Source organism: Corvus kubaryi, unplaced genomic scaffold (genome assembly GCF_017639235.1).
Source record: "Corvus kubaryi isolate FWS band 111438036 unplaced genomic scaffold, C.kubaryi_AGA036_p1.0 split3-37355, whole genome shotgun sequence".
Taxonomy (NCBI): Eukaryota; Metazoa; Chordata; class Aves; order Passeriformes; family Corvidae; genus Corvus; species Corvus kubaryi.
Window position 1 is genome coordinate 1,365,369 of NW_024582089.1, and position 14,705 is coordinate 1,380,073.

At 59.6% G+C, this 14,705-nt stretch overlaps 1 protein-coding gene across 1 annotated transcript in view; it reads right to left on the minus strand.

Moving 5' to 3' along the window:
- The window catches only part of LOC121658734 (receptor-type tyrosine-protein phosphatase V-like), a 34,185-nt gene extending 20,180 nt beyond the window's left edge, over nt 1-14,005 (minus strand). The window contains 15 exon segments of the mRNA XM_042015953.1: nt 1; nt 3-99; nt 480-749; nt 1,147-1,419; nt 1,634-1,906; nt 2,052-2,321; nt 2,883-3,152; nt 3,547-3,819; nt 4,342-4,602; nt 5,322-5,594; nt 7,279-7,545; nt 8,056-8,325; nt 9,730-9,996; nt 12,358-12,412; nt 13,435-14,005. The exon segment at nt 1 is cut by the window's left edge and continues 133 nt beyond it. Coding sequence (XP_041871887.1) covers nt 1; nt 3-99; nt 480-749; nt 1,147-1,419; nt 1,634-1,906; nt 2,052-2,321; nt 2,883-3,152; nt 3,547-3,819; nt 4,342-4,602; nt 5,322-5,594; nt 7,279-7,545; nt 8,056-8,325; nt 9,730-9,996; nt 12,358-12,412; nt 13,435-13,500 — 3,186 coding nt within the window. The 5' untranslated portion in view covers nt 13,501-14,005.
- Between the last annotated feature and the right edge of the window lie 700 nt (nt 14,006-14,705).

Sequence of the window (14,705 nt, forward strand, 5' to 3'; positions counted from 1 at the left end):
TGTATCCATCTCTGCCCCCGGCCGTGGCTCCCCAGGCCACGCTCAGCCGGTCAGGATGCCCCGTGCTCAGCCAGCGCAGGGCAGCTGGGGGCAGCGGGCCTGGGGAGGAAACACAGGTCACTACCAGGAGCCACATCTGGCCTGAGCTCAAGCAGATGCCCCACGTCTGTGCCAAGCCCGTGCTGCAGGAGATGGGTCAGCTCCACCAGGTCCCACGGGCTGGCTGTGACTCTGTGGCAGCTGCTTCCTCCCTGGCTGCTGTCTGAGACTGTGGATCACTGTGGATGGCTGCCAGGGGTGGGGTGTGGCACAGGATCAGGCACAGACTCCTCATGCTGCGTCCAGCAGGGAGTAAGCACTGGGTGCTTGCACAGGTGGGAGAGGAAAGCAGGAAGGCTGCACCAGTGTGGTCTCTGACTAAACTGTGAAGGGGAGATCTGGTAAAGAACACCTGGCTGTAAGGAGAGCATTACACTCACGTGTGCAGTGGGTGAGGTTGGGGGTGCTGGCGTGGAAGGGCCCAGCTGTGGCCCTCACTGCCACGCTGTAGCGGGTGCCAGGGCTCAGGCTCCTCAGGATGTGACTCCTGGCATCACCACCCAGCACCGTGTGCCCGATGGGAGCGCCAGAGGCTGCGTCACCAACATTCACTACGAAGCCTTCTGCCCCTCGTCCCACCACTGCCCAGGACACCACCAGCACTGAGGCTGCAGGGCTGCTCAGGGTGAGGTTGACAGGGGCCAAGGGATCTGGAAAGCAACATGGAGACAGTCAGTTACCCCCCTGCTCAGTGCTGAGAGCTGCCTGCTGTGCCCAGGGGCCCTCCAGGTGGTGGGCAGGCTGGACCAGAGATCCTCTGGAGAGAAGCTGGGGCACAAAGAGCCAGGCAGGGCACATGACTTTGAGTGTATTGCCCCTGGGGTCTGCAGCTGGATGTGGCAGGGGAGATACCCAGAGCCTCTGGGGTGGATGGGGGGATTGGCTCTGTGTCAGGGATAGAGTGAGGGCAGTGAGCAGAGAGGTAGGACCATTGCATAGAAGCTGTGGGCACAGCTTGGGATGGGGAAGGTGGCAGAGGGTGCTCTGGAAGGCTCAGGTGGAGGCTCACACCGGAGCACTGTGCCCAACCCAACCAAGCAGACTCACATGTCCATTGGGTGACATTGATGGAAGAGGCTTCTAATGAGCCTTTCACAGCAGTGACCTGCACAGCAAACTTGCTGCCTGCCTCCAGGTGAGTCCAGGTGCAGTTCAGGGCATCTGCACTCAAGGTCTGGACTGGAATCCTGCTCTGGGTGCTGAGGCTATACAGAGTGATGCGGTAGTGGTCCCTCCTGCCCGGGGGCTTCTTCCAGGATGTGTAAAGCTCTGAGGAGCTGCCTGGGTTGGTAAGACTCAGGTTTGTTGGTGCAGCAGGAACTGTGAGGAAAAAAAGACACATGAGTCAGAGAGGAAAAAATCCACTTCTGAACATGCAGCCATCTTGGTACAAGGAGGCTGTGAGAGGCACGATGTGACTACAGGCCAGCTTCACCAGGAACCAGGCCAGGGTGCCCTCCTCCTCCCCTCCTCTCATTTCCTCTCCCAGGTGCCAACACTGATCCCACTACCCGTGGGTGTCACAGATGCTGACCTGTGCAGCGGGTGATGTTCTTGGGGAGGGAGCGGTAGGGTCCAGCCACTGCCCAGATCCCAACAAGGTAGCACGTTCCTGGTTCCAGCTGTGACACAGTGACATTGGTGCTGTCCTTCCCTGCTTCCAGGGTCCTTGGCGCTGCAGAAGAGTCCTCCTCAAGCACACTGAGCAGGTATCCATCCCTGTGCCCAGGAGCAGGCTCCCAGTGCACAGCCAGAGCCCAGGCTGTGCTGACAGGACTGGCAGACAGAGAACGAGGAGGCAGTGGGACTGTGGGAGAGAAACAATGTCACTGGGGACAAACCTGGGGTGCTCAGGACAGACTTTAGTTTGGGAGTGAAGCTGGGAGCTGGAGGACTGTGAGCATCCAGACAATGTGTAAAGGCTGGTGGGAGCAGGGGAGCTGTGTTTCTACCAGTGTAGCCGATGGCAGTCTGAGAGGAGATGCGGTGAGGCCCAGCCTGGGAAATGATCTCCACGCGGTACCGGGACCCTGGCACCAGCCCCTCCAGGTCGAGCTGGGTGACTCCACGGGGGACAGACACATTCCTGATGATGGACAGGGACTCGGCCACTGAGAGCTGTACCAAGTGATCTCTGCCACCTCCGGATTCCACCCAGCTCACATGCAGCTCCTGGGGTTTCCGGCCAGGCTGCACACTCACGTTAGCCAGGGACAGTGGATCTGGAGGAAAGCAGAGCATGGACACCCATGAGGTGGTGGAGGAGCCACCTGGAGAAGCCAGGGTACAGCCTGCACCTCTGCCCAGGGCTCAAAGAGAAGTGGTGGCACCTGACCACCAGATCTCCTGTTCTCCTGGGAGACATGCAATCTGCCTGTACATGTCCCCAGGGTGCTGCTGGCAGGCAGGTGCTGAGACCACTCAGCTCCCTGTGGGCTGCCCTGCTCCATGGACAGGAAGCAGACAGCCTATACAGGTCTCTGTGCTTCCTCTCTCACATCCCCCTCCCACTAATCCCTGGCTGGCCTTGAGATCACCAGTGGTCTAGGCAGAAGGTTCAGCTTGACTGGGGAAAACCTAAGCTGGGGAAAAGGGTCTTTTGGGGCCCAGCAGCTAGCACACAGTACCTAACCTATGACATGTGCTCTGTCTTCCAGGACAGGGAGCATGCAGGTCTCACCAGAGCCCTCCCTCCACCCAGACAAGTTTGTGTCACTGCTAGTCTTGCAGGCAGTGCCAGGATGTCCCATCCCCGCAAGAGACTGCGAATACTTCTGACTCACATGTCCACTCAGTGGCAAAGTGTGACGAGGATCTGTATGGGCCAGCAAGGACAGTCACCTTCAGGAAGTACTGAGTGCCAGGGGACAGCCCCAGGAATGTGAAGTTGTGGGTGTTTGGCCCCACTGAGATGTTCCTCTGTGCTGCATGGCTCTTGCTGTAGAGCTGGAGGTGGAACTGGTCCACGTCACCAGCAGCCTTGTCCCAGAAGGCCGAGAGCCCCATCGGGCGCCGGGTGTTGGTCAGGGTCACACCGGCCGGAGCCAGGGGGTCTGAGAGAGAAGAGACACCTGGCCAGTGAGAGCTGGCTGTGGTGTGGGGGCTGCACACCCTTCTCCTGGGCACCCTCCACTGCCTGTGCCTGCTGGGGTTGGGTCAGGAGTCAGCCCTAGCACACCAAATCCAGAGCAGCAGACATGGGAGTGGGTCCCCACCTTCCCCTGGGTGCTGCTTGGAAATGTTTTCTGTTTGGTGATGGGTCCCTCCTGCACTGCAGGTCCTTTTACTTCCAACATGGCTGAATGTGGCTCCAGCTGACCTCCCATTCTGTCTCTGCACCCCTGTCCCTGGTTCCCCACCTCCCCACACCACCTGTGAGCATTCTGCTCTGGTGGGCAGGTGGTGGTTGTGACCTGCAGTAGGGTGAGGTAGGACTGTCGCACTCACACGTCCAGTCGGTGGCCGATCGCACCGGGGATCTGTAGGGTCCAGCCACAGCAGCCATCTCCAGTGTGTACTGTCGCCCAGGGACCAGGTTCTCCAAGGTGACATTCGTCCAGTCATTCCCCACAGTCACATTCCTGACCTGCACCTGGGACTTGGTTTCCCAGAGGGTCCCTGTGTAGCCAGTGCTGCCAGAGGAAGCTGCTCTCCAGGAGGCTTGCAGAGAGGTGCTGTGGCCCCCATTGCTGAGGGTCAGCTGCTCTGGGGGCAAAGGGTCTAGAAAAGAAAAGGTCTACAATCACCTGGCAGAAGTGCAACTCCAGATGTGCTGGGGCAGGAGCTCCTTCCCTGGGAGAACCTGCATGCAGGTGCTTTGACCACTGTCACTCCTGCTGACACCCACACACCAGTCTGGCAGGGACTGGGCCAGCACACTTCAAACTGGCACAGAGAAAAAATTGTTCTGGTTCTGGGGCAGGTGGTGGGTGGTGGAGGGGGTGGCTCAAGGCAGTGGCAGCCTGAGTAGTGCCATAGGAGGGTGGGCTGAGGAGAAAGGCACTGGGCTCAGCTGCCCCTTGTGCCTGGTGATTGGCAAACAGAGCAGGGACAGACACATCCAGCAGCACCTCTGCCTCCTCCTGAGCCTCATCCAGCAGCACCTCTGCCTCCTCCTGAGCCTTTTGCCCAGTTATTGGATGAAGCTGTAGAAGATGTGTGCTGTCAGTGCCCTGAGGTGTGACATCAGGGGGAAGGGAACCCAGTGGGGATCCAGTGGGAACCCAGGGCTGTGGTACTCACATGTCCAGTTGGAGATGCACCGGGGTGAGGATGTGTAGGGACCAGCCACAGTGCTGACCTCAAAGGTGTAGAGGGTCCCAGGGTGGAGGCCCTCGTAGGTGAAGCTCGTGACACCCCTGAGCAAGGAGCTGTTCTTCACGGGGTGCTCTGCGAGGCTGAGGGCCAGCAGATAGCCCTCCCCCATCACCTCCTCCCAGCTGGCCAGCAAGCTGTGGGGGCTACCCTGGCTGGACAGGCTCATGCCAGATGGAGCTTGTGGTTCTGCAAGGGAAAAGGACAGCACAACACAGGGCAGTGCATCAGGCAGGAAGATTGCTTTCACGAGGTATTTTCTGCTTTTCAGATTGCTCTAGGTGACCCTAGAGCAGAGGGGTTGGACTAGATGATCTCCAGAGGTCCCTTCCAACCCTAACAGTTCTGTGATTCTGTGACACTGCAGTTGTCTCCATCCCACACAGGGGCAGCCGGGGCTGCAGAGAGAGCTCTTAGTGGCCCCAGCACCACAGGCTGGGTGGGTGCCTCCCCACACTGTGTACAGCTTCCATCGTCCCTTCCCGGAGTGGCAGCTCTGGGACAGCACCAACTGTGGCTCCACAAGTCACCCAGGAGAGACTGGGCATGGGGAGATGCTGATCTGAGGGGGCTGATGGTGCTTCCCTGCCCACCCACCCAGCTGTGGTGAGGGGAAGGGGAGAAGCTGCCTGGAACCTGCCGAACACTGAGTCCAGAAGGCACGAAGCAGGATCTGCTCTTGATTTGTGCCTGATGCTGGCACAAACCCTCCCAGGACCTCTGAGCCCACCCTCACCAGGAACCGTGGGGAGGCAGATTTTGCTGCTCCAATCCACAACCTGCTCTTGAGACCAGGTGTCACATGTGCCCTGTCCTTGCGCCTGCCTCCCCCTCAGCCCCCTGCAGGCAGCAGCCCCTTCATCGGGCAGCAGGAACAGCCCAAGGGCCACACATGGGCTTATGCTCACCTGTCCAGGCTGCTGTGCTGTGCGCTGATGCCCTGTACGGCCCTGCCACCGCCACCACCTGGACAGAGTACTGCTGGCCAGGGCTCAGCCCGTGGAAGGTGACATGGTCGTTGTCCCCACCAACAGAGATGTTCCTTGTTGGAATGCTGTCCTCTCCTTCTCGCAGCGTCACCAGGTAGAAGTCCCTCTGTCCCCCTGGGATACTCCAGCGAGCCTGCAAGGAGTTCTGCTCCTCTGCACTGCTCAGGGTCACATTGCCAGGGCTCAGGGGGTCTGGAAGGGAATAGGATTGTGTGAGTCAGGATTATGGGGTACCCTGTATCCCATATTCTCCTGGGCCTCATTCCCAGCAGGGTTACGTCCAGCCTCAGACATCCTTTTGGAGCGTGCCATCTCCACTCCCCAGCACAAGCATTCCTGGACTAACAAGAGTCCAGACAAAGCTGGCAGCCTTGCTGAGAAATTCCTGAGAGTCTCCCTCCACTCCACTCACATCCCACCATGAGCTTGCTGATATTCCCAGGAACTGGCCTGGACCAAACTCCTGGCCAGACGCCCCGGCTTGTGCGTCTGGCACGGGGGAGTTTTGTTCAGTGGAGCAGGTCAGAGCCGCAGACAGCAACAGCAGGAATCAGCCTCACCCCAGAGCAGAAACAAACCAGCTGGAGCTCTGGAGGCCTTCCAAAATCCCATCTGCACAGTCAGCAGGGAGCAGGCTCCAGCTTCCTGGGCTGGCAGGTGGAGCAGGAAGAGTTGGAGACTTGACACCTGGTGGCACCAGGTCCTCCCAGCGTGCACCTGACCAGTGTCTGGCCAGTGCCAGGACAAGTCACTGGCCACAGCAGCTCTGAGTCTGCAGCTTGGCACCGCCATCGTTTGAGGGCCAACGCTACCTTGGTGTTCAGTGTGAACCTACTCTGCCCTCTCTATTTCCCTCCTGGTTTTTCTGGAAACATCTGGGAGAGCAAGTTCAGGACTGGAACTTTTTACTGTGCTGTGGACATGGTGTCACTAGCAAAGTCCCCCTCTTCCAGGGTCCTCATCAGTCTGAGGCCGGAGCAGAGAGTGGGCTGGGGGAATGGTGCAATAGTCCCCACACTGTTTTGACCTGCCAGAGGCTCCTGGATTCCTTGGCTGTATTTGCACAGCACCCATCATGTTGGGAACATCCACCAGGATGAGTTTATTAGGTGCTACCACAACACGTCCTTGACAGCAATCAAAGAGCACCAAAAATCCATTTCATAGAATCATAGAATTGTGGAATAGTTTGGATTGGAAAGGATCTTAAAGCTCATTCATTCCACCCCCTGCCATGGGCAGGGACACCTTCCACTATCCCAGGTTGCTCCAAGCCCTGTCCAACCCAGGCTTGGACACTGCCAGGGATGGGGCAGCCACAGCTGCTCTGGGCACCCTGTGCCAGGGCTTCATCACCCTCACAGGAAAGAATTTCTTCCTAAAATCTAATCTAAATCTCTCACATTTTAGTTTAAAACCCTTCACCTCTTGTCCTATCACTGTCTGCCCATGTGAAAAGTCTTTCTTGCTTTTCTATAAGCCCCTCCAGAGGCCTCCAGTTCAAACCAGCTCAACTGCTGCCCCCCTGCCCCATTTTTTCTGCTGCTCCTGTACAGCCCTGAGGCACATGAGGGCCAAGCCCCAGCAGCACTGAACACCAGTGGGATCTGCTGCCCTTCCATCCTTCTCCTTGGGGAGAGACCACAGGCTGCTCCCACTGCATCCCAGGGGGAAGCAGGCCAGCACAGGGAATCCACCTGCTGAAGGGATTCACTGGCCCCACTACAGCAGTACCCCAGAGCTGGGTCCTGGAGCAGCTTTCAGCCAGGTCCAAGGAAGATCACCCTGTGCACCTGAGACTCTGGCAGGAGGCCTTTGGATTCAGAGGCTGGACCAGAGGCAGGGAGAAAGCTGGGGTCACCAAGTTCATACTCACATGTCCAGGCAGTGGCATTGGGTCCCACTGCGGTGTGGGACCCAGCCATGGCGCTGAGCCCCAGCCAGTACTGAGTGCCGGGGTGAAGATGCTGGAAGGTGTAGCTGGTGAGGCCCCTCCTGGCCGACAGGGTTGTGCTGACCTTTTGGGTGAGGAGGTTGCGGAGCTCGAGGTGAAGCCAGGCAGCCCCTGCAGCACCTGCCCAGGAGGCGACAAGGCTGGTGCTGGAACCCGGGCTGAGCCTCAGCTGGGTGGGGATGGAGGGAGCTGAGGGGAAGAGCAGGACACAATGAGGCTCAGCACTGGGGCCGGTGGTCCCTGGACCCTCCTCTCTCCCCAGGGGCCTCTGTGCCCACAGTTGCTCTCTATGGCGTGGGGGCTGAAGGTCTGGTAGGGGACTACCCTCCCGTGCCCCCTCCCATGCAGGTTGGGGGGCCCTTGGGGTCCCTCCATACTGTCATGTTCTTTCAGGCTGCAGGGCAGAGGGGTGGCAGCCTGGGTAATGCAGCACTCCTGCAGCTCTCAGCAGCCAAGAGATCCAGGACCCCCAGACTGCGTCCCTCCCTTGGGAACACACAAACCCAAGCTGTGGGTGCTGCAAGGCAGGCCCAAGTTTTCCCCTGAAACACTCCAGCTGCTCCCCACCATACACAAGCTCCCCATCCAAAGCCTGGAGACCTCCTCTCCTCACCAGCCCAGCACATGTGCTGCATCCTTCCTGCCAAACCCCTTCTACCACCCCTTCCTCCTTGGGCAGGCACACCCATCCTTCCCTACCTGTCCACTGGTGGATACTGGTGCTGGCCTGGCTGGTCCCAGCCAGCGTGCTGACCTTCAAGGCATACTCGCTGCCAGCCAGCAGCCCGTCGAAGAGGAAGGTGGAGGTGCTGGGCAGGAGGGACACGTTCCTCACCAGGGTCTGGGAGTCGCTGTGCCACAGGGCCAGGCGGTACCCGTCACGCTGGCCGTGCCCATGTGCCCAGGCTGCTCGCAACGAGGCAGAGCTCCCGCCGCTGCTCAGGCTCAGGTTGCGGACAGCTGACGGACCTGCATCGGACATGGCACAGGCACTGCTGGCTGCTTGCCTGGGGGTGCCTGACCTGGCAAGCTGCTCACAGGCTGGTGGAACTTGCCTTTGCCTGGTGAGGTGCTGCCAGCCAGCTTCACAGGACCCAGTCACAGAATCACAGGATGGTTTGGGTTAGAAGGGAACTTAAAGCTCATCTAGTTCCACCTCCCACCATGGGCAGGGACAACTTCCATCAGACCAAGCTGCTCCAAGCCCCGGCCAACCTGGCCTTGGACACTTCCAGGGATGGGGCAGCCACAGCTTCTCTGGACAACCTGTGCCAGGGCTTCATCACCCTCACAGGGAAGAATTTCTTCCTAAGATCTGATGTAAACTTCTCTTCTGCCAGTTTAAAACTCTTCCCTCTTGTCCTGCCACCATCTGCCCACATAAAAAGTCCCTTTCTCTATTTTCAAATCCCCTTTAGGTACTAAAAGGCACTTCAAGGTCACCCTGGAGCCTTCTTTTCTCCAGGCTGAACAACCCCATCTCTCTCAGCCTGTCTCCAGAGCAGAGAGGCTCCAGCAAGGATCCCTGAAGCACAGCCCCATCACCTCCCTCACTGCTCACCAGCCTCCCATGGGCTGTGTGGGCTGCACCATCCCCTTGGATCAGTCTCAGCAGTTACTCTGAACTGAGCAGGGAGGCTTGATCAGGGCCAACATATAAAGGCGAAGCAATCATCACCTGGAAGCTTACCTGCTGCCAGGTCCTCTGTTCCTGCTAGCCCTGTGGGTCCTGCCACCTGCCTTTCTATGAGAACCAGCTTCTGCTTCTGCCACTGCTGCCTGACACCAGCCCTTGCACTGTCCAATCTCCTCCCTCCAGCTCTACTCTCTTTTGCTAGGTTTCCCACCTTCACCTGCACTGATTTACTCAATGATCTTCTGGAGAGGTGCAGGCAAGGGCTGCCATCCCCACCTGAGTCGTAGAGCCACCAGCCCTGTCCCCTTCCCCAGCCCTTGGCACAGAGCAAGGCCTGGGGGTGAGCAGTGATTGACAGAGACGTGCCAAAAGTGTGGAGCAGATGCTCCTTCCTTGTAGCTATTTCTAGACCTCCAGGCATGACATTTTCCACCCCTCAGCTCCCTGCAAGCCACATCACGGGCTGGTCCATCATTAGCTCCGTTATTGTAGGAGAAGATACAGCATGAACCCAGCCCATATAAAGTGCAGGGGCAGGACCCTTCCTCCACAAGGAAGAGGGAATGACCCCTGGGACTCTGGGGACCAAGGAAGGACCCTGGTTCTTGTGAAAGTGAGGAAAAGCCCAACGACCCCACAAACTAGTAGGACTCCAAACAGCACAACGATGCGAACAGCACAACACCCTCCAAAGCAGCACAACGATCACTGGTAGGAGCACTGAGATGAGCCCTTACTTGTCTGTGCTGTGATGGTCTGGCTGGTGGTGCCCATGCAGGCCAGCACGGCTGTCACCTCGATCTCGTAGCGTGTGCCAGGGGTCAGCTCATGGAACCAGAAGCTGGTGGCGTTGGGTCCAGCAGACCCATTCTGCAGCAGCGTGCCTGACTCCAGGGAGGAGAGGGCAAGCAAGTACCCCTTGGCACCTCCCTCTGGCTCATCCCAGGACAGAAGGAGGGAGTCTGACCGGTTGTGGTCACTCACACTGACATTCAGGAGGGTGCCTGCAGAGGCAAATCCGAAACCCTCAGCAGGGAGTGGTGGTGCTGGGTGCCAGCCTGCAGGGCCAGCTCCCAGCCACCCACCCTTGCTGGGTACACCAGGCAGTGGCCACCACCCCGACCCCGAGGGCTCTGAACAGCCTTTGGCAAACACAAGAATGTTCAGAAACCTTCATGGACTCAGGTCAAAGGAAGCTGTCAAGGGAAGCTGTCAAAGAGATGCTCCTAAGCATGGAGCATCTGCTCCACTGGAGAAAGACCAGAAGGCTTCAGGTCATCATGTGCTTTGTCCAGAGAGTCCTTGTTTAAGGCAGAGAAGTTCCCTGGCTGGGTATAATCCATTGCTCACCACCTGTGTTGGCTTGAGCCCCCCAAAAAGATGTTGAAGGCTCTGGGTCCACCATGGAGAAGCAAGACAGTGGCCAGTTGGGGGGCAGGATGGATATGGCAGGGGGGCCATTCTGCTCCCTGCAATAATCTCTGCCTCTGTGTGGGCTCTGACAGAGAAGGAGGCAAAGGCTGTTTTGGGGGGACCCAGACAATGAGTTGCCTCCGTCCTGCCCAGTTCAGAGGTGGCATGGGAAGAGTGGGACACTGCACACATGGAGGAAATGTGGGACCAGACTGGCCCCAGCCCGTGCTGAGGTGTGTCCCTGCCTTGCTTGTGCTGCAGCAGCCAGGTCAGTGCACTGGGCTGTGGGGCCAGTGCTGTGGCATCCCAATGGAGAGTGTCTGGGGACAGGGAAGTGGCAAACTGGGCTTGGCCTAATTGGTGGGTCAGTGGCCGAAACTGCTATTGAATTCCTGCCCTTAAAGCCGCTCAGGAACCACCTACACAACAGGAGCCAGGCAGAGCCTGTCTGTCAGGGCCAAGCTGGCAGAGTGACCAGGGCAGGGTCCATCTCTGCCTCCCAATGCCTCCAGCAGATTGTTACACACCCCCATCCTCAGCCTTGCTGTCAGTCATGGAATCATTTAGGTTGGAAAAGCCCTTTAAGATCATTGAGTCCAACTGTTCCCCCAGCACTGCCAAGTCCAGCACTAACCCGAGTCCCCAAGTGCCACATCCATGAGCTCTCTGTGGCTCTCAGCCTTTGGAAAATGCCAAGAGAGCTCTAGTGCTAATAAGACATTTGTGTAATAATTAGCACTTAAAATTTATGGTGTACAACACGTTATGACAGGCTTACGTAGGGTCTGGCAGGGAGACAGCATGAACCAAGCACAATGACTACCCCAGAGGTCTGCCCAGGGGCACCCTTTCCACAGCCAGGGAGGAGCAGTGGGGTGAGCCCGGGGCAGGGACACCTTTGGCACGGATCAGGAGCTGTGTGTGTCTTTCCCAGAGCTGAACACTTCCAGAACTACATGCAACTTCTGTTCCATGCAATGCTGTGGTTTGGAGCCTGCTGGTGACGGCAGAGGGACCAGAGGACATCAGATGGGACACAAATAGGGGCATGTAGTGTCCCTGGGAAAGGCCTTCTCAGTGCCATCCCTGAGAAATTCAAGTTCATGTTTAGGATCAGACTGCTTAGGAAGGGTTGGCTGAATGTAGCTGGGTGCCCATGAGTGAGGTGTCTGTACCTGGGCCAGCTGCCCTGGACTACCCTCGCTGTCAGCAGACACCCAGAGCACCAGGCACAGCTGAGCTCCTCCTGAAGGCAACCCACAGGTCTGTGTCCTGCCTGGAGTTCAAGCAGGGATGGTTTGTTACTGCAGGCTCTTTCTTATCTCCTGAAGGTATGAGTTCTCAACCTAGGCTTCTCTGCTACTCTTGAGTTTCCAGCAGTTTCACTGCCTGCCTCCCTCTGTCACCTTCCTCACATCTGCAGCACAAATGTACCTGAACTGGGCCAGAGGCCCGTGACCCCAGCACTGCTCTCATGTTCCCACTAACCCCATCGCAGACAGCCACATCCAGGTACACCCCATGCCCTGACAGGTGCCTGTGGATCATCCAGGTGATTTCTCACTGGCATAGGCTGATGCCATGTGGGCACTGTGCTGACTCCCGGCCCACAGCAGCTGTGGGGCTGCCTTACAGACTCTGATCCTACCCAGGCAACCCCAAGGCTCTGAGCAGGGCACCTATGGCTGTGCTGCTGCTGCTGAGCCCACCTGGTGTTCTGTGGAAGCAGGGAGCTTTGGAGCCTTGTCCATCTCTCACAGTGCCCCCATACAGATGGGACTGACTCTCCCCCTTCCCTGGGCACGATCTGTAGCTCGTAGTTAGCCTAAAGCAGAGTATTTACAAAGCTACTCAACTCCAAGAGTGGTCCAGCACATCTGCTCATCTCACCACTCCAGGTACCGAGACCATCCCACCCCTCTCAGCCTGGGAACCTCGTTCCTGTGTCTTACCTCTTTCACCTCGTGCATCCAGCCCTGCCTGTGCTGTGTGGTTGCATCCATCACCCTGGGGGATTGAAGGTGTCAAGTGAGAGAGGGGCAGGATGGGGGGGGGGGGGGGGCTGAGCTGAGACCAACAGCTGGGAGAGGTGCCCGTGCCAGGCCAGGGGTCAGGCTGGCCAGGCATGGCTCCCACCCTGACATGGCATCTGTGGGCTGTGACCCCTTTTCCTAGGAGAGCCTGGGTCACTTCTCACACCTCCCTTAGCCACGGCAGGGAGACAGACTTGGCAGATGCAGCTTGTGGGCTGCCCTGGCCTTTTGCACGGGTCCTGGGGCTGCAGACCAACACGGGGCCATGCCCACAGGGGAAGAGGCCACCAAACCAGCCAGAGCACAGGAGAAGATCTGGAGAGGGAGGGAAGGAGCGAGCTCTGGACAGGGCCTGGCAATCTCATTCCCTCTACACCTCCTTCCCCACCACGGGGAGAGCATGGACGGACCACAGACTCCAGTTCAGCTGCCACCCCCCACGGGCAGAACAGAGCCCCCGGAGCCCCCAGCACCTTGCCCGGCAGCGGGGACACCCGTTCTCTCACAGCCTGCTCCCAGCAGGGTGTGCCCGGCTTTGGACTGGCGTCAGTTCCCCCCACGTTAAAGGAAATGTCTCCTGCCCACTCCCTGTCCTGCAACAAGCCACAGCAGAACTAGCATGTTCCTGGCGTTCTTTCCCCTCGGCTCTGCGGGCGGACTCATTCCGACTCCTCACCGATCGCGGGGCTTTTGGGAGAGAAGAGCGAAGCGGATGGGGACCCTTGGGAACAGCAGCCGGGCCACTGCCGGGCGAGGAGCGGCGCAGCCACGGCAGCAGGGACACGCTGCGGTCCCGGGAGCTGGGGCGAGGGGCAGCGGGGACAGCGGGGGCAGCGGCTCTCGGAATAGAGAACACCGCTGATGGGGCGCAGCTGCACGGCCAGAGAGAGGCACCCGCAGTCCCGCGTCCTTCCCCGGCGGGGCAGCCCCTCGCGGCAGCGAGCTGCGGCCAAGAGCTGCGGAGCCAAAGAGGGGGCTGGGGAGTCAGGCGCTTACCTCTGCCAGGGTCCCTGGGAGCCGCGGCACCCACAGCACCAGCAGCGGGAGCAGCAGTGACCTCATGGGGGACCTGGTGGCTGCAGATCAGAGGGATGACAAGTTGGGGAGGGAGTGGGGGGGAAGGCAATTTCTTAGCAGTGGCTGTCCCCAGCCAGCCCCTTCTCCCACGGCTGCCAGGAGTCGCGTCCCCACGTGCTTTCCGAGCGCAGGTGGCAAGATAACATCAGTGGGGACCGGCCAGCGCTTGGCACCTCGGCCGGGCCCGCTGTCCCTGGGCAGGGGCAGAGCTCGCCTCCGGCCCGGGAGAAGCCCAGCGGGGGCGGCTGCCTCTCGCCGGGAGCATTTGCTGTTGTCCCCGCGGGTCCGTGTCCTCTGAAGTGACTCCGCAGCTGGCCCGGAGAGAGCGGCTGCGGGCAGAGCTGCCGGCTGGGGTGGGGGGCTCGCTGCTGGCCGGGGGCTCAGGGAACCTCGCTGCGGCGGGGGCTCTGCGGGACTGGAGCCCTCTCTGGCATCGGCAGGAGCTCCGGGAGCTGCAGCGGAGGGGCGGGAGGAGCGGGAGGGGAGGAGACAGGACTGGCGGCTGATGGCGGCCCCAGGCTGGGAGGGAGCGCCCGAACCAGCCCCCAGCGCGGGGAGGGAGGGAAGGAGGGCGCAGCGATGAGCTGGGATGGTGCAGGGGGCGACGACACGAGTGTGGCCGCGGGTGCTGTGCCCCCCGGCTCTCTGTGTGCCGCACCCTCAGACACCCTTCCGCTCTGTGGGCATTAATTCCTGCGCAGGTGCGGCCGGGGAGCGGGGGTTTGGGTACGCCGAGGGCAGGGATTGGGGGTGTTTCTGTGCCGTGCCCCCGCAGGCTGCGGCGGGCGGAGCGCACACTGTGGGAGACTCCTGGGAGTGGCATCTGGCGGGCACAGAGGTGCCCGAACCACGCTTCGCCCTTCTGAGGGGGTGGCTGTGCCCTGTGCCCGGGTGGGTAGGCGCTGTGCTTTGGGGGTTGCCTGGGGATCAGGCTGTGCCCCCGGGCTGCGTGCAGGGCCGTGCTCTGCGGTGTCTGTGCAATGCGTGGCAGAATGCCAGCTCTCATTCAGAGCAGAGATGCCATTGGCTTCACATCAGCGCTGGAGATCTGGGACAGTGCTGGAAGAGGTTCAGTGATGCATCAGTCCGGAAGCCAGTACAGCCTTTGTGGCCGTGGGAGTCTGTCCCAGTGGCCAGCACGGCCACCTATGGGGGTTATTCAAACTCTGCTCATTACTGTGAGCCACCGA